This window comes from Pelophylax lessonae (genome assembly GCF_965119305.1).
Source record: "Pelophylax lessonae genome assembly, chromosome: 1".
NCBI lineage: Eukaryota > Metazoa > Chordata > Amphibia > Anura > Ranidae > Pelophylax > Pelophylax lessonae.
The window spans coordinates 235,498,310-235,520,943 of NC_138768.1; the positions used below are offsets into that span (position 1 = coordinate 235,498,310).

General features: G+C 43.4%; 1 protein-coding gene across 1 annotated transcript in view; it reads left to right on the forward strand.

The window, feature by feature from the left end:
• Positions 1–22,634, forward strand: part of RSRC2 (arginine and serine rich coiled-coil 2) — a 49,480-nt gene that overhangs the window by 5,532 nt on the left and 21,314 nt on the right. The window contains exons 2-7 of the mRNA XM_082256672.1: positions 1,097–1,250; positions 1,352–1,395; positions 8,640–8,827; positions 10,857–10,976; positions 19,245–19,370; positions 21,056–21,135. Of these exons, the coding sequence (XP_082112798.1) occupies positions 1,097–1,250; positions 1,352–1,395; positions 8,640–8,827; positions 10,857–10,976; positions 19,245–19,370; positions 21,056–21,135 (712 nt within the window). The remainder of the gene's footprint in view (positions 1–1,096; positions 1,251–1,351; positions 1,396–8,639; positions 8,828–10,856; positions 10,977–19,244; positions 19,371–21,055; positions 21,136–22,634) is intronic.

Below are 22,634 nucleotides of genomic sequence, written 5' to 3' on the forward strand. Positions count from 1 at the left end.
TGCTGTGTGGCCTCATTTACTTCAGTGGGTCATGCTTGGCAGGTGGTGCACACACCAACCATGACTTGGCGTATAACTCCTGTTGTGGTTGCTACATGTCTACACCCCTGTCCGCTGCAGCTAAAGGGGGTGAGGTTGCAGCGAGGTGATTTAAAAAAAAAAAAAAAAAGTCTAGCTATGGCATTTTACCCCCCTCCCCCAAACAGCCAATGTAACTTAACCCTTGATGTTCTGAGCCCTATAAGACTGCTTTCACACTGATGTCCTGCACATCTGCAGCTTTCTTGGGCTAGCTGCACTTTGCCATAGACTTCTATTATATCCTGCAGGTGTTGGCTAAGTTCAGCAAACCCACAGGAAAGCTGCAGGCCCACTGTATTATTATATTGAATTTACATTGACCTAGAATATCGTCTTCCACTTGGATTTGAGTTGTTTGGACTTATGTTCCATTGATGGACTTGATTTTTCAGACACTTTTCATGTTATTGTTTAGCGCTGCAACTTTTTATTTATTTCACTGTATGTTCACACTGTTGTGCAAGCTGCTATTTTTTGTGGATTAGGCGCTGACCTTTTTATTTTTATTTTATGCAGGCCCACTGTACCTGCGGTGTGGGTAAACTGCAGCACACCAGTGTGAAAGTAGCCCCATACTATTCTGCCCAGTGTATTTCTTTACACTAACCTGAAGATCTTCTTCCCTGCTGCTGGCACCACTTTGGAGAACGCTAGCTGTGATAAGAGAGAGAGCACAGTTGGTATCACTTTGCATGGGACAGGAGCCAGCACTACAAAGGAGGCATTGGCTTATGCAGCTCTTGCTCCCTTCTACAGCTCCAACTTTATAAGTAGCCCCTCGGCATTTTACTCGGTTTGATGCTCTGCAATGGTGGGTCAGCAAGCCCAGGCCGTGGTCTACAGGTTGCTGACCCCCGGTCTTCATTCACCTCTGCAATGGGGAAAATTGCCACACACTGTTAGTAGTGAAAACTCCAGTTTTATTGTCATGACTGGTTTACTTTGCCTATATAAATGAGCCTGTGTTAAGGTTAAAAATTTTTATCCAAACCGTTAATATGTATGTATTTTTCAGTCGAGTGATACAGATCAAGATGGAGGTTCCCTGGATAGCTGCTCGCCCACGTTAGAAAAGCGAATGGAAGAATGTGATCCATCAAAGTCTCCTACAACTTACAGACAATTATCAAGATCCCGTTCACATTCAAGAGAACATAAACGGAAGGGTGGTAAGTTGGGGGTCTCCTGTGTTTTTTTTTTTTTTTTTTCCCCTTGTACTTTTGACAATAGAATCCCCCATTACTTACCATATCACTTTATAATTTTGCAGATAATGAAGGGAAGAAACGTCGGAGTCGAAGCAGGAGCAAAGAGGTAATTAATACTTTGTAGTGTAAATTAACTAATTATAGAACTGTTTATATTGGGGATTATTTTACTCCATGGTAAGTAAGTACCGAAGTATTTAAAAAAACATTTCACCATATTATTGTGTATGGTGCACTTTATTTTGCTTCTATTTAACTGCATTTATTACAGCTTCAGCAGTATCTAAATTCATTTTAAACTCTGCTGTTAAAGCATAATCTAGCTAAGCAGCAGAATTCATGGACTGACTACATTGAAATATTTGAGTATATTCTGGTGCAAGGTATAGCATATTTAGTGTATTTTGCCCTACCCATTTGTAATATAAAACATTTTGCTGAGGAGTAGTGCACTGGTGATACTGCAAGCTTGAATAGTATTCTAACCATATTTGGAGATCACTTGTGATAGGAAGCATTGATATAAAATTGATTCTTGTGCCTAGACCCCATGATAACTTTTCTATAATAAATCATACTCAGCGTGCTAAAGCACGAAGAGACTGAACTGAAGACGCTGCTGACTCATAGCAAAAAAATAAGCCTACTTCATGATAAGGTAACTATCAGTCATTCAACCTCCTATTTGACTTGTACAATAATTGAAATACATTGTTTAAGGATATTTTACCGTAAGTGTTTTTATGTTGAAAGTGAAATCTATTTTCCTCAAGGTGTCATTCATTAAGACATAGTTGGGTGTCCAAAGCTGGATTTCTCTTCTATATGGATAATTGGGCATAGACATGTATACACTGCCAAGCTTTGTCACAGCCACATTGGAGAAAGCAAAACTGAGCTTATTCTTTTTTGGATGGACTTGTCTTTGCCAATATATTTTAAAATAAAACTACAACCCCAAAAACGTATTCAATTGTGTTTCAAGCACACCACTCACCTGTTTACCCTTATTGGTTTTCTACCATTAGTGTATAGAGCTCTTGCCTTTCTTTCAAATGGTGCCCTCTACAGCTCTGTGCTTTGCTTCAGACGGAAATTTAATTGGTGTATGAAATGAAGATTGCTATCCTATCATTTTGCTTGACAGTGGTTGGAAATTGAGATATGAATTGTACCCCCGCCCCCCCCCCCCCCCCCCCCCATTAGATTTTAGCTTTGCAAAACCTAACTGGAAGCACTATTAGCCCCGGGTTCACACTTATGCGATGTGGGAAGGCTGTGAATTCGCAGCCTGTTCCCGCATCGCAAACGCACCCCCGGCAGTTCACACTGCCATATGCTATACGCTGGGGGTGTCAATGTAATCTTAACGACACCCCCAGTTTGATCGCATATCGCAGTGCGATCTTGCAGTTCGCACGGGATCGGATAGCACAAGTGTGAACCGCTGTGCGATCCGATCCTGATGCGGCTGCCAAAAAGGGTCCTGTGCGTGTTTGCTGCGGGTGCGGTGCGAATTTAGCCATACAAAGTGTATGGCTAAACTCGCACCGCACAGCCGATTGCATGTAATGAAGGAGCAGTGCGCTCCGACATTACATGCGAACGCCGCAGCCGCATGAATGTGAACCGGCTCTTAGTCTAATTTGTATTTTGGTATAAATATATAATCGTATTAGTAAATATTAACCAGTAGGAAAGGGACTACTACTATACCTCTTGCATTATTTTTTAATCCCCACTGTAACCATTGGTATTAAAGTGTTACTAAACCCAGGACCCTGCATTCACTATACCTGGTCTCCCACAGTACACAGAACATGGGAATGTGTAAATATAAACTGCTAAAAAACTTTTTCCCAATAGCAGTTACAGCATTGTGGCTTCTATCCGTGTCCAGCCATGCACTGGTTAAAGCTTGTAGGAGATTTTGGTTTCTCCTATGAGACTGCAAGACCCCTCACCCTCTCTCTGGATAGTGCTGATTGGCCCTGTGCTGATCACATGCACTCTCCCAAGAAAATAAAAATCTCTCTAGCAATATACACCAAACTGAGCATGTGTAGCCTGGCTCCATAGACTCTGCAGTAACAGGAAATTATTAGGGGACAGTGGAAGGAGGGGAGAATCAGAGAAGACAGGATCAAACAGATTTTGTACACAATGCAAAGTATTAACCCCTTAAAAATCCACAATGAGTAGAACAAGCATGCTTTACTGTATATACAGACTGATTTTTCTGTTGTGGATTCAGGAACACTTTAGCCCTGGAGGATTTGGCTGTTCAAAGACCAGGCCCTATTTTGCGATTCGGCACTGCGTGACTTTAACGGACAATTGCGCGGTCGTGCAACGCTGTACCCAAACAAAATTAATGTCCTTTTTTTCCCCACAAACAGCTTTCTTTTGGTGGTATTTGATCACCTGTGCGTGTTTTTTTTTTTTTTTTTTTTTTTTTTTTTTTTTTTTTTTTCTTTTTTGCGCTATAAATAAAAAAAGCGAAAATTTTGAAAAATTAACAATATTTCTCACTTTTTTTTTTTTTTTTTTTTATATGAAATTCTCAAAAAAAATCAAACTTTAACATCTTAGGCCAATTTTGTTTCCTGCTACATATTTTTGCTAAAAAAAAAATCCCAATAAGCGTATTTTGATTGGTTTGTGCCAAAGTTATTGCGTTTACTAACTACAGGAAAGATTTGTCATTTTTTAGTGTGTGTGTGTGTGTGTTTTTTTTTTTTTTTTGCCGGACTGTGACATTGTGGCAGACCGGACCCCTGACTAACATTTTTGACACTTTTGGGTGTACCAGTGACACTACAGTAATCAGTGCTAAAATGATGCACTGTTACTGTAAAAATGACACTGGCAGGGAAGGGGTTAACATTACTGGGGATCAAGGGGTTAAGTGTGTCCCTAGGGGTGTGATTCTAACTGTCAGGGGGGCGTGGCTTGTGAAGTAATCACAGAGACATGCGATCCTATATAGCAGGATCACATGGCCTCTGTGAATACTTCAGTGAGAATGACAGACGGCTGTGTTTACATCAGCTGTCTGTCTTTCTCCCTCTGCTGCGGGAGATAGTGAGTGTCCGGCGGCCATCGGAGCCGTCGGTCACACGCGCTGGCTCCCCTGGGAATGAGCTGTAGCGCGCCGCCGGTCGCGCGCACTCGCCCCCTAGAGTCTCCTGAGTGACGTAATACTACGTTGCTTTGCCCAGGAGCGGCTGCATGCCGCAGTAAAACTGCGGCGGGCGGTCGTTATGTGGTAAACAAGGCAATTTTGCCTTTTGTTTACCAGTTGCTATTATTTAAATGGCTTTCGTTTTATAAGTAAAAAAATAATAAAATTATACTCTGGTTTCAGTATCTGTCCCCCACTGTTTGAAGTTAGAACTGAGCAATCAAGCACTGCTGATCGCTCAGTCACCTGCTCACTGAAGCGGGTGGGTGGTCTGGTCAGGCTCAGATTCTCAACAGATTGCTGAGATGCTTAGACAGGTGCCGATCCAGGCTTCTGGGTGGATCTTTTCAGAGCCTGGACCAGCTCATTGACATCAGTGGACTTCAGCCCGCTGTCTGCTGAAAATGGGTCACCAGAGTGTGGAACTAACTGCACTCCTGTGATCCATAGGTAAAGTCTAGCCAAAAAGCTTTGTCTATACTTCTCCTTTTAAATCTTTTTTATTTACTTTACTTTTTGTATGGATGTAACAGAATTTTTTCTTCCTTCACTAAAGCCCCGTACACACGTACCGATCGTCGGCGAACGATCGGCCGTCTTTTGTCCCCGGGCTGTCGGTGTCTGTTGAAAAGTGCAAAAACAGCACAAGAATTTTGTCCGCCGACTACAGCCGACTGCAGAAGTGATGTCATGTAATGGTTAACTTTCCCTGTGTTTTTTCTTTTCTGAGCATGCCCAGTCTTGCAAATCTGCGGTCTGTCGGCCGAATTCTGTACTGACTGGCGAACAATCGGCCGCTCTGGTGTCGGCATACAAAATTTTAATGCTTGCATGACAGATTCTTGTCGGCAGAATGTGCGCTGACAGCTGTCGGAGGCATCATACTAACAAGCCTACAATCGGCAGATCGGTCGTCGGCCGACGATCGGTACGTGTGTACGGGACTTTAGTTTAAATGCTAAACTACAGGCACTAACAAGTCTAACCACAGTGATGCAAAGCACAACTTATAGGCATAGAACAATGTGAAGAACGAAATGTAAATTACCTCTTCAAAATTTGGGGTGCATAATGCTTTGCAGCCACTGCAAAATGTATATTCTGATGTGTGGGAGGTTATTAATAACATACAAACAACATGTTATGTTCTGCCTTTTTCCTGGTATTATTTTCCCATGCTCCTGCATCTAGCTAATCCTACAAGCGTGCATGGTTCTAAACCAATCAATCGAGTAGCCATACCTTTATGACCACTGAGAGGTAAAGTGTAATAAAATTGATTATCTTGTTACAATGACGTCTGAAACTTTGCAGCAAGAGAACATGTCTCTGAAGTTGATGTGTTTTGAAAGTAGAAACAAATGGGCAGGCATAGTGATTTTGAGTGACTTTGACAAGGGCCAAACTGTAATGGCTAGACGTACTGGGTCAGAGCATCTCAAAAACTTGCAGCTCTTGTGGGATTTTCCCGGTCTGCAGTGGTTAGGACTTATGCCCCATACACACGTGCAGATTGTCTGCAGACTTACCAAAACCATATAATATGAGGTCAAACCTAAACACTTTCAATTTGTATGCAATCCGGCAGGCCCTTGCACTACATAGAAAAGGTAAGTCTGCAGATAATCTGCACGTGTGTATGGGGCATTACTAAAATTGATCAAACGACGTAATTCGTTAACCAGTGACAGGGTCGTGAACAGTCAAGGCTCATTGATGCATGTGGGGAGCAAAGAGCTACTCTAGCTTAAATTGCTGAAAATATTGCTGTTTTCAATTAAGTTGACCAACTGATAATGGAAAGCAGTTTATCAGCACTTTATTGGCCTTAAAATAAACCAGTATTCAGAGAAAAATAGGGTTTGTAACTGTTTGGCGGGTTTTCTGAAAGTGCTAATCGCTCAATTTTCCCATCAACACAGACTGTGAATCCCTCCCACGTAGCTATTGTTCTCCCAGTGAAGGGGTGCATCATGACAGGGAGAACACTGATTATTGCTTTAGCCACTGGCAATAATTGCATGAAATATTTGACAGACTGGTTGTACCTAAGTTGATCAATTGATCAACTTTTGGGACAATCTGCCTACCCGTACATGGTTCGATCTTCAGCCAGTCGCTGCTGAACCATCTCTGGCCTGTTTTAAAAGCACCCTTGCACAATTCAGTTCACTAACTGATAAGGAAAATCATTTTGGTATCCGCACTGTTTTGGCCTCTAATGTAAACCTGTTATTGAAGATAAATAGAGGCTGTAACTATTGACCTCCTTTTTGAAAATGGTATAGTTAAGCTGACCCTCTATACATGGGGTCACTAAACCGTAACGTGATGAAAGCACTTAAAGTCAAAAATCTTCAACTCTAACTGAATTATGTGCTAGTGAGAGGGCCAATATGGTAGCTAAGCAATTCAAATTTTGAAAAGAGACTGTGGCGAAGACAGCCTGCATGGTTTTCATAACAGATATTCATTTTTTATTTTTTTTTACTTTTTCCATTAAATTCTATCACTGGGAAAAAACAGAACTGAGCCTTTGTGTTTGTCACTGTCCTCTTGATTTCAGTGCATAAGGTTTTGAAGATATATCAGTGGGACACCCTGGCAATTTGGGTTTTCAAAAGCGGCATTCTACAGTGGGTACCTCTATATTTGTCCCAGCCTACCTTTCCTTAGAGACGTCACCTTGTCATTATAGGGCAATGCGAGAGTTTCCATGACATCTCTTGCCTTTCCATCCTCTTGCAGTCAGCACTGAATTGACTGACCACCAAAGGGACCCATCATGTGACAGTGCTCAAGCCGCCTAGCGTTTTGGTTTCTGGAAACAAGCACTGACTAGAGGTGGGGGGGGGGGGGGGAATCACATGCTACTCTGTACTGAAAAGTGCTGGGTGTTGTGGATGGCTGCAAGGGGTAGCATTGGGGGGTGTTTGCTGGTAAGGAGAGTATGTGAGTTGTGGTCTTCCTGCATGGGCAAGATGATCGTTTCTCATTAAAGAAGGACGTACAGCATTTTTTTTCTTAGGTGAACATCTTGTAGAAATACATGGGACTCTAAAAATGAAGCCTATGCATAAAATAACTTTTTTTCCACAATTGACTTTAGGACAGCACAGGAAATATACGCACCAAACAATCACTCTGTTAAAATGGTCAGTTTTCCTGTTACTGGGTTTTCATGATTCTATTTTGGTCAATATCCAAGTGCTATCTTTGTAACTGAAAGTGGTGCAACTATATCACTGAGTGTAAAGTGATGCATGTTGTGTTCATTTTGCTGAGATCAATTAAGTGCTCTAATATTAGACTAGTATTTTTTAGCATTGTCAAACTTTATATCTAGCTCAGGTGAAGGAAAATAGATGGTAATACATTTTTGGATATGTAAAAAGAAAATATTCCTCCTTCATAATTGGGTACACACAAAAATGGAAAAAGCTGATAGGTAAACATACATCAGGACACGCCTTCTCCCACTGTTGCCTAAAATATCCTGCTCGTTTTTAGTCAGGGAAATAGAGACATTCTGTGCGAAATTTGAAAGACCGGGACAGATTTTGGGAGTTTTTGACTACTTTTGAAGGTGGAAGCTCTTGGTGTCATCCTTCACTACTGGTTTGTGATCTGGAACAAGAAAGCAGCCAATGAAAACCTAAAACATCTGATGTGTCCTAAAATGCTTATTTTAGGTCAGCTACTCACCAGGTAAGAAAACCAGGACCAAGATGACAACCCCTGAGCCTGCACCTTTCAACACTAGTCAGTATTGGCAACTCTATACTGCCATTCATTTCAGTTTGCCACAATACTACATGTTAGCAGACAGAACTTCAAATCAAAATTTGTTATTGCAGTAGTCTGATGTAAGCAAATAGTTGTTTCAGGAGGGATTTTGACCTTCTGATTTTGTTGCATGTAAGGGTCCCAAGCATATGGTAGTTCCAGTTTTTCTAGAAATGCCTTTAACTTGCTGCAGTTTTTTCTATGGTTTCTTTTAGTAATTCAGACAGTAGAAATCCAAAGCTTGAAGGCTTGGTTTAAGACTTATTTTTGTCACTAAGGTCACAAAAGTTACTTCACAGCCTATGTCACTCGTTTGACACTTATACTAACTCTCTTTGTTGCACTATTTTCCTGAAAGAACCAACTTCTTCTTAAAACAGGGTCGAAGTCATGGGTCCAAAGAGAAATCTTCAAAGAAGCATCGTTCTGATGACCTCATTGACAAAGATCATTCAGACAGAGTCAGGGAGCGACTTAATTCATCAGAAAATGGAGAAGAAAGACATCGTCGCAAGGATCGGAAGCCATCTAGGGGCAAAAGTTATTCCAGGTCCCGGTCACGTGAAAGGTAAAATTCACGGTGTATTTTAAAACAGTTCTACAGATTAAGGATTAATGCACACAGGGCGTTTTTTGCGGTTGCTTTTCGGAGCATCGAATGTTTTTTTCCAGCTTATAAACGCCTCTCCATGTTATCTTATGGCCTCATGCACACGCGGACGTTTTGCAGCTGTAACTGGCATAGGCGTTTTTGTCAAGCTGCAAAAAGAAACCAGGGCCAGTGCATACTGAGGTCCAATGTTGGAGCTGTAAAAATGTCTGACGTTGCTAAAGGCTGCTTAACGTTACCTAACGTTGATTACAGCATTAAGCCATGTTATACATTCCCTATGGGAGGCCATTGATTTGAATGGAAGTCGGATCAGGATGATCCGACATGTGGTGCGACTTGCGCTCTGAGGATCTTGGGGGGTGGGGGACTCCATGCAAATATGGGAAAAAAACAGGCGTGGGGGTCATCTCTATTCCCCCCCCGGTTCCAAACCAGGTGCTTAGGGTCTGTTAGGGTCTGGTATGGATTTTGAGGGAAGACCCTCGCCACACGCCCTCAACATGGGGGGGGTGGGTGCTTTGGAGCAGGGGGGATTTTGCACCCCCCAAAGCACCTTGTCCCCTTTGATGAGTTTGAGTACAAGGGCCTCTTCCCGACAACCATGGGTGGTAGTTGTAGGGGTCTGCGGGCAGGGGGGATTATTGGAATCTTGATGCCCCATGTAACAAGGGGGGTCCCCCAGAACCCGGACCCCCTCCTTATGTGAGTATGGGGTACACTGTACCCTTACCCATTCACCCCAATAAAGGCAGTGTAGTGTAAATAATGACGAGACGGTTTTGAGAAGTCCTTTATTAAAAAAATCTTCCTCCGGTCTTCTTTCTCCAGTCATCTTCCTCCGGTCCTCCTCCGATGATGTCTCCTGTGATTATGCCAGTTCCGCTCTTTGCAGCTTCTTGTATAGCCGTGGGGGTGTGGTCACCCGGAGACCCGCCCCCTTATGTCATCTGGGGCTGCGTGACAACATAAGGGGATGGGGTCACTGGGTGGCCACGCCCCTAGGGCTATAGAAGAAGCTGCAAGGAGCGGAGCCTGCATAATCATGGGAGACGTCTGAGGAAGATTTTTAATAAAGGACTTCTCAAAACCATCTCTTGTCACTATTTACACTACACTCCTTTTTTTATGGGGTGAATGGGTAGGTTTACAATGTAAGCCCCCTGACCGCAGACCCCCACAACCACCGCCCAGGGTTGTCTGGAAGAGGCCCTCGTCCTCATCAACATGGGGACAAGGTGCTTATGGTCCGGGGGGGGTGGGGCCACTCGCTCATCCCCCCTCCCTTTTCCTGACCTGCCGGGCTGCATGCTCGGATAAGGGACTGGTATGGATTCTGGGGGGGGGGGACCCGGCGTGGGTCTCCCCTCAAAATCCATTCCAGACCCGAAGGGCCTGGTTTGGAACCTGGAGGGGGACCCCCACGCCGTTTTTTTCCTATTTTAGTATGGCGTACCCCCTCAAGATCCTCAGCTCAAGTCGCACCGCAGGTTGGATCATCCTGATCCGACTTGGATGCGATTTCTATTCAAATCAATGGACGGAAAGCCGTATCAAAGATGGCTCATGGGCAACCATCGATTTTTGAATGGAGGCAGAAAAACGCTGCTAAAATTGAACGTGGCCAAAGGTGTATTAACGCCAATGAAAAAAATTACTAAAAGCACCTTTTTACAGCTGCTTTTTCCTGATGTTAGCAGTGGCTCTGCAGCTCGTTTTTTTTCTAACGCCCTGTGTGCATGAGGCTTTATTGTTAGAAACGTTAAACGATGCAGTCATGTTGTCGATTTTAGTTCTTTCTAGTTAACAAATAATGTAACAAAGTAAAGAAAAGTAGAAAAAAGTTGGACAGGCCTTGACCTGCCAGTAATGGATGTTTTCGATTTCTATTTTCAATGCTTGTTGTGTGTGGAAGTTAAGAGAAACATGTACTGAGAAAAGTATATTCCTTTTCTTAACCCTTCTTTCTAAAAATGTTATGTTCCAGGCGGCATCGTAGTAGAAGCCGGGACAGAAGAAAATCCCGATCAAGGAGCAGAGAAAGGAAGCGACGACCCCGGTCACGTTCAGGATCCAGATCCAAACACCGTCATAGAAGCAGAAGTCGGTAAGCTTTACGCGCTATGCTCATTCTTCCACGTAGTCTTCAAATCTTGAAGATTACATTGGCCCCTTCTATTAACTCAGATTTTTAGTTCTTTCCATAGATTTTCAATTGAATTCAAGTCAGGTTATTGGCTGGGAAATTCTAGCAGCTTTATTTTCTTTAAAACCAATTGAGAGTTTCCTTGGCTTTGTGTTTGCAATCATTATCTTGCTAAAATGTCACCCCTTGTTTCATCTTTATCATCCTGATAGATGGCAGCAGATTTTTATCAAGCATGTTTTGGTACATTTTTCCATCCATCCTTTCTTCAATGATATGAAGTTTGTCTGTAAAATAGCCCAAAACCATGGTGTTCCCACCCCCAAACTTCACTGTTCTGGTGTGATGTGCAGTGACATTTGACCTCCAAACATGGTGTGTATTATGGCATCCAAAGAGTAATTTTTGGCCTCATCTGACCGGACTTTATTCTCCCAGTATTTCACAGGCTTGTTTAAATGATGTGCAGCAAACTTTAACCACTTAAGGACAAGGCCGGTTTCTGACACTTGTTTAAAAGTTAAAATCAGTATTTTCTGCTAGAAAATTACTTAGAACCCCCAAACATTATATATTTTTTTAGCAGAGACCCTAGAGAATAAAATGGAGATTGTTGCAATACTTTGTCACACCGTATTTGCGCAACAGTCTTACAAACGCAATTTTTTTTGGGAAAAAAATCACTTTTTTGAATAAAAAAAATAAGAAAACAGTACAGTTAGTCCAATTCTTTTCTATAATGTGAAAAATGTTATGCTGAGTAAATAGATACCCAACATGTCATACTTCAAAGTTGCGCACGCTTCCCGAATGGCCACCAACATCGGTACTTAAAAATCTCCATAAGCGGAGCTTTAAAAAATTTTACAGGTTACCAGTTTAGAGTTATTTTTTTTAATGTAAACATTCCTTGTAATATAAATATGCAGCACATGTCCTTTTTTTAATGTAAGATCTGGGGTCAAAAAGACCTCAGATCTCACATCTACGTGTAAAAGCAAAGGAAAAAAATATACTCTTTAATACATTTTAGCATGAAAAAAATTGGCCCTTTAAGGCCATTGGGAGGAAGCGATTTCTGCCTTGGACATGGGACAGACTGGATAATTTTTCCCTGCTACCGACGGCTCCGGTAGGCTGGGAAAACGACCGGGAAGGGGGGGCCGCTCCCGCCACCTATGAGTGATCCCACGGCGAATCTGCCGCTGGGACCACTTTTATGTGAAAGACCGCCCGCCCTGTAAAAATACCAGGGTTATGGTGGCTATCTGGTATCTATTTGGTGATTATCTGGATGAATATATCCAAAAGATTTCAGGTGGAAAGAGTGCGCTGTTGCCTGTTAAAAGAAGGAATAAGCATCCATCTTTTAAGGTCCCTATTGTTCCTGTGCCTCCTAATACGTCGTCTTCAAAACAGTTTCAATTGCCTCAGGGTCAGGTTTAGGAGAAGTCAGGGTCAGAATAAACCCTGAGTCCAGAGGCCTGCCAAGACAGGCTCCAAGTCTGCTTTATAGAAAGGCACCCCCACTCACACGAGGGGGGGACGGCTTCTACAATTCTCAGAGGCTTGGGAAAAGGTAGCACAGCACAGGTGGCTCTTGTCCACGGTGGCTCAGGGCTACAAGATAGTTCTGGGAGTTCCCTCCCTCTCGGTTTCTAGGTTCAAATGTTCCCACTAGTCCAGTGAAAAGGAATTTCTTGTTCAGGCCCTAGAACGCTTGTGGGGTACAGGGCGTGATTGTGAAGGTTCCGACCAGCGAAAGGTTTACGGGTTCTTACTCAAATCGATTTATGGTGCCAAAACCAAACAGCGAGGTGAGACCCATTCTGGATCTCAAAGCTCTGAACCAATTCTTGATTGTTCCGTCCTGAGTGGAGTCAATTTGTTCAGTGGTAGCTTCTCTGAAAGAATGAGAATTTTTGGCATCCGTAGATATCAAAGATGCATACCTGCATGTGCCAATTTTCAGCCCCCATCAAAAGTTTCTGCGTTTCGCAATAGGGCAGTGTCATTTTCAGCCTATTTTCACAATAGGGTAGTGTCATTTTCGGCCTAGGCAAGGTTCCCCGGGTGTTTACAAAGGTCTTAGCCCCGGTGTTGGCATTCTTAGGGTCTCAAGGGATCTCAATAGTGGGATATCTAGACGATCTATTAAGAATCGATTAGGCCCAGGGCTGACACGGAATGTGACCCTGACAGTCCATTTCTATGAAGACCTGGGTTGGATTCTAAACATAGAAAAATCAGCATTGTGTCCAGTCCAGGTTCTAGAATATCTGGGCCTGATTCTGGACACAGCTCAGGCAAGAGTCTTTTTGCCTCCAGCAAAAGTCATGGCCATAAGAGGGTTCTGGCCTAGTCAGGTTCACAGAGAATATAATAATTCTTCTATGGTCCAAGTATTCAGGGAAATATGGCTCAGATTTGCAAGGCTGCTACTTGGTCTTCAGTACATACGTTCACTAGGTTCTACCAGGTGGATGTTGGAGCTCGAGAGTAGGCTCTATTTGGATATAGCATGCCACAAGCAGCAATATAGATCCTTTTTCTCTTTCGTTCATTGGCGGACACAGCTCCAGAATCTTCCTGACCATTGTGTTATGCTGCCCCTACAAGAGGACACTAGGCAGGACAAGGCTTTACCATGCCTATGGGGCAGTCTCAGGGGGTGTACTCCCACTTCCTGCTATAGGCTTTCGTTTTTTTTTCTGCCTAGTCAGAAGTAAGAACCTAGTTCCTTGCTGAGATCTCCGGTCCTAGCATTTTTTTTCCTTTTTTTTAAAGGTTTTTTTTTTTTTATTATTATTTCCTGCTCCTGTGAGAACTACAATCAACTGCTGGACTGAGCGACTGACTGGATATTCTAGATCGTTATGGTCTCCCCAGTCCGGCCAGCGAGCGCGACCCGACCTCAGCTCCGCGCTAGGTCGGCCGAGACATAGTCCCACTGGATGGGGGCTGGCTGGTGAGTTAAACATCTCGTGAGGACACACACGACTTGGTCACGACCTGTATTGCAGCGTGCCCCTGGCCCGCAGCACCCTCATTCCGATGGTGCGGGGGGTTATTATTACCTGCAGTTCTAAAAATATAGTCTACTTACTGGAATGCCCTTGTGGTTTCCAGTATGTGGGCAGAACTATGCAGGTAAGGGTGAATGAATATCTAGGTAACATCAGGCGCGGGTTTCCAAAACACAGCGTGTGAATGATGGTGAAATATTGCATTATTGATTTCACCATCATTCTGGTCTGGAGAGTGTCTGGATGCTGATGACTAGTAAAGCTGACCCCTACTACACTTACCTGTTTGATGACCAGTAAAGTTGACCCCTACCATATATGCCGGTTTGACCTTTCATTAGTTTGAAGGTCCACCGCATTTGGTAAGAGTACCCTGGCATTTATTTCACGGTGGTGGATACCATTCTACAGTGGAAGCGGCTTCCTGTCATCACTTTTTCTTTCCATTTTTTTCTCCAGAGACTGTTCAGTGATTTAGAGACTGTTTTATATTCAGTTTTTCACTATATGCACTTGGGTTGTGTTTATTAATGGATATCTAGTTCCATTTTTCTATGATCCATGTTTTATACACCTGTATGCATTTAGTTCTTCATCTTTAGGCGCTGCACTGTTTTCTTTTATTTGCACAGGGTCCTTCGTCACCCTGGGGGGTTAGTGACCTGGGCAGGGGGGTCCTAAGGGCTCCCGGCTGTTGTGTTGGGCTGGGGAAGCGGATGGCTTCACGTCCGCGCTACATGTGGCTGGATCCAGCTGAAAATTTAGGCCACGGCTTTGCGACCTACCAGCTGGACATTGTTTGGGGAAGACCTAGTGAGGGTGGCTGGAGCCACCACCCTCCATTTGGGCATCTGTTCTTTCCCTCGTTGTTCCTGGGCGTTCGGCTCTGGCGGGCTTCGCCCCCAGGCGGCAGGGCACCCTCAGGAATTTAGGGGAAATCTGTGAGGCTGGGCCTCCACCAAAAATTTAGGCTGCGGCCTACAGCTTGGCGCCTTCCCTTTTGAGGCAATGTGGAGGTGGTCACCTTTTGAAGACAGCATGCTGTCATTTTGCGCATGGCACCCCCCTTTAGCGCTGCGGACTCTGGGTACCTTGCCTGCACATCAGCGTCACTTTTAAGGGGGTCATTTATTTTCATGGGGGCCTATATGAAGGGGCTCAGAGGGCTACCTACCCCCCCCCCCCCCTTTTTTTTATTTTTTTATTTTATGGGGTCCAGTAGGTAGTCCATTCGTGGGCCCTGGGTCAGCATCCCCTTGCAGGATCGCAGTCAGCGACCCTCACCTGCCTGTTTTGTGTCTATGCAACATTCCTGCTTGGGTTTCAACGTGAGCTTAGTATGTTGCAACCTTACTGGGTCTGCATCCAGGCACTGCGCGTGCTCTGATAGTGGGGATGTTTTCTCTTCTACTGCAGCCACACATGCAACGGCGCTGGTGGATGCACTGATTGTATCAGTGCGGGCAACTTTAAAATTGGAGGATGCAGCTGTTGCTGCATCAGAGGTGCCGGTCTCCTTTGGAACCCGCAGCTCCCCAAAAGCGACAAAAGGTGTCCTTGACAAAATTGTCGCGAGTCAGTGACCTAAAACTTATTATGCCTAAGCTTTTTGCTGGACGGTATTCCTTTTGAAGAGTCCCTGTTTTTTAAAAAGTGGACAGTTCCACCTGTAGTGGATTCTCATGGTTTCAGGCTGAACAACTCCACTTTAATTCCAGTGAAGGAGTCTCCGGCGTTAAAGACCCTTTTAACAGGAGAGCCGAGACTTTGGTCTGCCACATTTCATGCGGCTGGTTCGGTCCTTAGGCCGATGTCCACCATATCAGTGGTATCCCAGACTTTAACGGAGTGGGCAAAGCTTTTGCGCCAAGATCTGAAAGGGGAACAGCTTCCCCCCTGCCCTTGCGAGCTGGCGGACCAGTTGGTCTAGGGGTTGCAGTTTTGTCTGTGGTGTCTCTTGATGTGGCTCCTTGGTTCTAGGCTGTCTGTGACAGCAGTGGTCTTTCGGCGCCTGATCTGGCTGAAATGCTGGTTTGCGGACCAATCTTCCTAGACGGCTTATCAGTTATCCCCTTTTTGGAGGATTGCTTGTTTGGATCTTCCTGGCCGATATCCTTAAGGGTCTCACAGGGGGGAAGAGTACACTTCTTCCACAGGCTGCCAGGGGCGAGGAGTCTTGTCGCAGAGAGCTGGTTCTTCCAGACCTGAAGACGTGGGTCTTTCCGGACCCATGGACCTTTCTGATACAAGACAGGTGGGTTCACGAGCTGATCTGGTCGTGCTACAAGAAGGGGGTTGTCGGACTCAGTGACTCCCACGCTGTTAAAGGCTAGGAAATCCTACCTCCTAGAAAGATTTATGATCACGTTTGGAAAGCATGCATTGCTTGGTGTGAGTCTCTGGGGGTTCCTTTCCGTTCTTTTTCGGTGGCTTGCATTTTGACGTTCCTACAAAGAGGTGTGGAACAGCGCTTGGCCCTGGGTACCATCGAGGGCCAGGTTTTGGCCTTGGCAGTTTTTCTTTCAACGTCCTTTTGGTTAGGCATTCCTTGGTTGGCACCTTTGTTCTGGGGGTTTGCCACTTGGCTCCACCTGTGCGGTCTCTGTTGCCTCCGTGGGATCTCAATTTGCTACGGCCGGTTCCTCAAACTGCCTTTTTAAAAATATTTGATTCCTCAGCTCACGTTTGTCCCAGAAGGTAGCCTTCTTGGTGGCAATTACTTCTGCACACAAATTATCCTTTTTTTTGAAAAGTAAACAGTCTGAGGCATATTTAGTAAGGGGCATGGTGAGTGTTTTTGAAGTTGTAACTTTTTTTTTTTTTTGTCACAATTTTTTTCTAAAAATGAAGACTTTTTTTTTTTTTTTTTTAATCTTTCTTTTTACTTTGCTGTTACGATGATGATCATCGAAACAGCAACGTTTTCAAATGTCACTATTGGGTTGCGCTCATGACAGCTGTGATTGGCTACAACTTATCACATGTTACAGGGTGCTGTTATTGGCCCACAGCTATATGTTAACTGGGCCAATCGCAGCATAGGAAAAACAGCTGTAATGAGCGAATTCATTTATAACAGCGTTGTGGACGTTGTGATCCTGTGATCACATAGCCACCGGGCCGCGTGTACCTGGATCCGCAATCCAGCAGTCACAGGAGCGGCATGATATGCCTTCCTATCTCTGAGCAGGCTGGATGGCATACATGTAAGTGATCCAGCCTGCCTGCGCCGGCCACCCACAGTGAAAGTAGTGTGGGTGGTCTGCAAGTGGTTTTTATTTTTCAAAGAAAGAGGAAAGGGGTTTAATCCATATGGTATCAAAATTACATACAGTGGGTACGGAAAGTATTCAGACCCCCTTAAATTTTTCACTCTTTGTTATATTGCAGCCATTTGCTAAAATCATTTAGGTTCATTCTTCTTCCTCATGAATGTACACACAGCTCCCCATATTGACGGAAAAACACAGCATTGTTGACATTGTTGCAGATTTATTAAAAAAATAAAACTGAAATATCACATGGTCCTAAGTATTCAGACCCTTTGCTGTGACACTCCTATATTTAACTCAGGTGCTTTCCATTTCTTCTGATCATCCTTGAGATGGTTCTACACCTTCATTTGAGTCCAGCTGTGTTTGATTATACTGATTGGACTTGATTAGGAAAGCCACACACCTGTCTATATAAGACCTTCCAGATCACAATGCATGTCAGAGCAAATGAGAATCATGAGGTCAAAAGGAACTGCCTGAAGAGCTCAGAGACAGAATTGTGGCAAGGCACAGATCTGGCCAAGGTTACAAAAAGATTTCTGCTGCACTTAAGGTTCCTAAGAGCACAGTGGCCTCCATAATCCTCAAATGGAAGACGTTTGGGACGACCAGAACCCTTCCTAGAGCTGGCCGTCCGGCCAAACTGAGCTATCGGGGGAGAAGAGCCTTGGTGAGAGAGGTAAAGAAGAACCCAAAGATCACTGTGGCTGAGCTCCAGAGATGCAGTCAGGAGATGGGAGAAAGTTGTAGAAAGTCAACCATCACTGCAGCCCTCCACCAGTCGGGGCTTTATGGCAGAGTGGCCCGACGGAAGACTCTCCTCAGTGTAAGACACATGAAAGCCCGCATGGAGTTTGCTAAAAAAAAACACCTGAAGGACTCCAAGATGGTGAGAAATAAGATTCTCTGGTCTGAAGAGACCAAAATAGAACTTTTTGGCCTTAATTCTAAGCGGTATGTGTGGAGAAAACCAGGCACTTCTCATCACCTGTCCAATACAGTCCCAACAGTGAAGCATGGTGGTGGCAGCATCATGCTGTGGGGGTGTTTTTCAGCTGCAGGGACAGGACCACTGGTTGCAATCGAGGGAAAGATGAATGCGGCCAAGTACAGGGATATCCTGGACAAAAACCTTCTCCAGAGTGCTCTGGACCTCAGACTGGGCCGAAGGTTTACCTTCCAACAAGACAATGACCCTAAGCACACAGCTAAAATAACGAAGGAGTGGCTTCACAACAACTCCGTGACTGTTCTTGAATGGCCCAGCCAGAGCCCTGACTTAAACCCAATTGAGCATCTCTGGAGAGACCTAAAAATGGCTGTCCACCAACGTTTACCATCCAACCTGACAGAACTGGAGAGGATCTGCAAGGAGGAATGGCAGAGGATCCCCAAATCCAGGTGTGAAAGACTTGTTGCATCTTTCCCAAAAAGACTCCTGGCTGTATTAGATCAAAAGGGGGCTTCTACTAAATACTGAGCAAAGGGTCTGAATACTTGGGACCATGTGATATTTCAGTTTTTCTTTTTTAATAAATCTGCAACAATGTCAACAATTCTGTGTTTTTCTGTCAGTATGGGGTGCTATGTGTACATTCATGAGGAAGAAGAATGAACTTAAATGATTTTAGCAAATGGCTGCAATATAACAAAGAGTGAAAAATTTAAGGGGGTCTGAATACTTTCCGTACCCACTGTAGATTCAAGTAATGGCAGTATAGCGTGCAATGTATGGAGAAGATGGTGTCATAATAAAAAAAATAAATAAAAAAATCTAATTTTTAAAGGCAATAGTGTGTGTGTGTGTGTGTGTGTGTGTGTGTGTGTGTGTGTGTGTGTGTGTGTGTGCACACTTGCTTTTAAAAATGTGGTTTTATTTTTTTTAACCCAGCACCTTATTTATGATATTGCCAACTATTTTACCCAAGGGAGAAAAAGAAGAGACCTGAAAAACCAAGAAGGCATAGTAGGAGTCGAAGTCGGACGCCACCAAGCCCACCAGCCTTTAGAGGGAGAAATACAGCTATGGATGCGCAAGAAGCTTTAGCTAGAAGGTAGTACTTTTATATTTACACATTTGGTTTTTGCCTGGGTGTACTTTATCCAGGTCCGTCTTCATTGGCTTTTTTCTTTTTTTTCTCTCCATACTTCTAAGGTAAGTACATTGGCTTTACTAATGAAAGCCTGTGTACTGACAAAGTTTGCTGTATTCAGATATGGATCTCAAGAGGGTTTGCAATGAGGGTTATATATACTGTAGTAAACAAATTTTCCCCATACATTAATTTTACACCTCCCAATATAGTACTAGTGATTAATTGCACATTCACAATGAGTAAAATGAATGCAAAGTAACATTTCCTTTAACCACCTCAATACCGGCCCATAGTACATATACGTCCTGAGTTTAAAGCTAAATACCGGTGTTATGGCAGCAGATAGCTGCCATAACCCTGGTATTTTTTTAAACTGCAGACGATGGGCTTTCCGATAAGGGTGGTCCCAGCGGCGGATTCGCCGTGAGATCACCCTCCAGGATGGCGGAAGGGGTGCCCTCACTCGACTCTATTGTCTTGGGAGGACCGGAGCGACGGCAAACGTCGTTGCCGAGCAACCGGCTTAAAGGTCCCTTTTTTTTTTTTTTTTTTTTTTTTTTTTTTTTTTCCCTTTCCAACTTTATTAGTGTACTTGTGAGATCTGAGGACTTTTTGACCCCAGATCTCACAAAAAAGAGGTCCTGTCGTGCCTATTTCTAATACATGGAATGTTTACATTCCTTTTATTAGAAATAAAAATGATCAATTTTTTTTTTTTTTTAAAAACGGTGTAAAAATAATAAATAAAATAGTAAAAAAAAAAAAATTAAAGCGTCCTGTCCCCGTTAGCTCGCGCGCAGAAGCGAACGCACACGGAAACCCCGCCCACATATGTAAACGGTGTTCAAACCACACATGTGAGGTATCGCCACGATCGTTGGAGCGAGAGCAATAATTCGAGCCCTAGACCTTTCTCTGTAACTCTAAGATGGCAACCTGTAGAAATTTTTAAAGTGTCGCCTATTTTGAAGCATGACATGTTGGGTATCTATTTACTCGGCGTAACATTATCTTTCACATTATGGAAAAAAATTGGGCTAACTTTACTGGATTCTTATTTTTTAATTAAAAAAAGTGATTTTTTTTTCCAAAAAAATTGCGTTTGGAAGACCGCTGCGCAAATACGGTGTGATAAAAAATATTACAATAATCTCCATTTTATTCTCTAGGGTCTCTGCTAAAAAAAAATATATTATGTTTGGGGGTTCTAAGTAGTTTTCTAGCAAAAACAACTGATTTTAGCTTATAAACACCAAATGTCAAAAATGGGCTTAGTAGGCAAGTGGTTAAAAACATAAATGGTAGCCTACGCATTTTTCAAGTTCTAAGCAGTGCCTGACCTGCAGCCACGTCTGACACTGCAGGTTAGCATTTTGATGGTCTGTGGACCTATTTGTGAGCCCAATTAGTATATCCCTGTGAACAATTTATTTTATTTGTTAGGCATTTGAGTTTATAACAGTTTGTCTTTGAACTGTACCTTCAAAATTTGGATCGAATTCCAAAAGCTTGCTATAACACACTTGGTGAATTCTTAAGTCTTTTTGTATAACTTAACAGTTTTTCCTTGAATGCTTTTTCTGCATCATTTAGTACTGCAATTATTTTGTCCACATTATTATATTTCTCTTATCTTTTTTTAGATTGGAAAGAGCAAAAAAACTACAGGAACAGCGTGAAAAAGAATTGGTTGAAAAGCAGAAACATCAAGAAATTTCAACAGGTGAGAAAGGTACTATGAGCTACTGAATATTTAATTGGTGTATTGACATTTACTATTAGAACATGTTGCTTCATATCCCTACAGTGAACATTTTCTTGGTTTTCACCTATAAAGTTACAAATTTGCTGCCTAGCAGGCTTAGTAAAATGCCTTTAACCACTTGCCGACTGCCGCATGACTATTTACTGCGGCGGTCAGCCGCTCCTGGGCAAACCGACGTAGGGCTATGTCGCTCGCCCAGGAGCCTGTAGGGGGCGAGCACGCGCCGCCGGAGGCGCGCTCCCACCCCCGCTGACCGGCGGCTCCGATGTCCGCCGGTCACTCGCGATCTCCCGCTGGAGAGGGAGAAAGGCAGACGGCTGATGTAAACATTCTCTGTCATTCTCCCTAATGCAAGTGCAGAGACTATACGATCATATGTCTCTGTGGTTACATCACAAGCCACGCCCCCCCTCCCCCCAAAGTTAGAATCACATCCCTAGGGATACATTTAACCCACTGATCACCAATAAAGTTAACCCCTTCCCTGCCAGTGTCATTTTTAGAGTAACAGTGCATATTTATAGCACTGATTACTGTAGTAATGTCACTGGTACTCCCAAAAGTGTCAATGTCAGGGGTCCGATCTGTCCGCCGCAATGTCGCAGTCCCGCAAAAAAAATGCAGATCGCCGCAATTACTAGTTAAAAAAAAAAAAAAAAAACAATAAAAATGACATGAATCTTTCCCGTAGTTAGTAAACGCAATAACTTTTGCGCAAACTGTCCAAAAACGCTTATTGCGATTTTCTTTTTTTTTTTACCAAAAATATGTAGCAAAAAACAAATTGGCCTAAAATGTTTTTAAAAATTAGATTTTTACATTTTTTTTTTTTTTTTTTTTTTTTTTTTTTTTTGAGAATTTCATATAAAAAAAATTTGATGTTATTTTTTCAAAAGTGTCGCTCTTTTTTGTTTATAGCACAAAAAATAAAAATCGCACAGGTGATCAAATACCACCAAAAGAAAGCTCTGTTTGTGGGGAAAAAAGGACGTTGGGTACAGCGTCGAATGACCGCACAATTGTGCGTTAAAGTCATGCAGTGCCGAATCGCAAAATAGGGCCTGGTCTTTGAGCAGCTTCAGGGTCTCGATCCCTGGGTGGGGTCGACGTCACTCCTGCACATGCGTGCTGGTTTTAAAGTGATTGTAATTGATCACCTTGTAGAACAACCCATTTTTTTTTTCATTACATTCCCTCTGTTTTCAGTTGCAAAAGAGCTGGGCAAAAAAGAAGCAGCAGCACACTGAGCTTCCCAATGAATGGCTGTGCAGCGGGGGCATTTCCTCATTGGAGGAGAGCACATTGTGTTCCCAGCACAGCTAGAGAACTGACCACGGTGTGTTCTGCTTAATGTGGTCACTTTTTTAATAGAAAAGCAGAAGGACTGGCAGTAACCCCAGGCATTTCACATAAGGAAGCAATACAAAGAGAACAGGATACTGACTCAAGGTACAGCA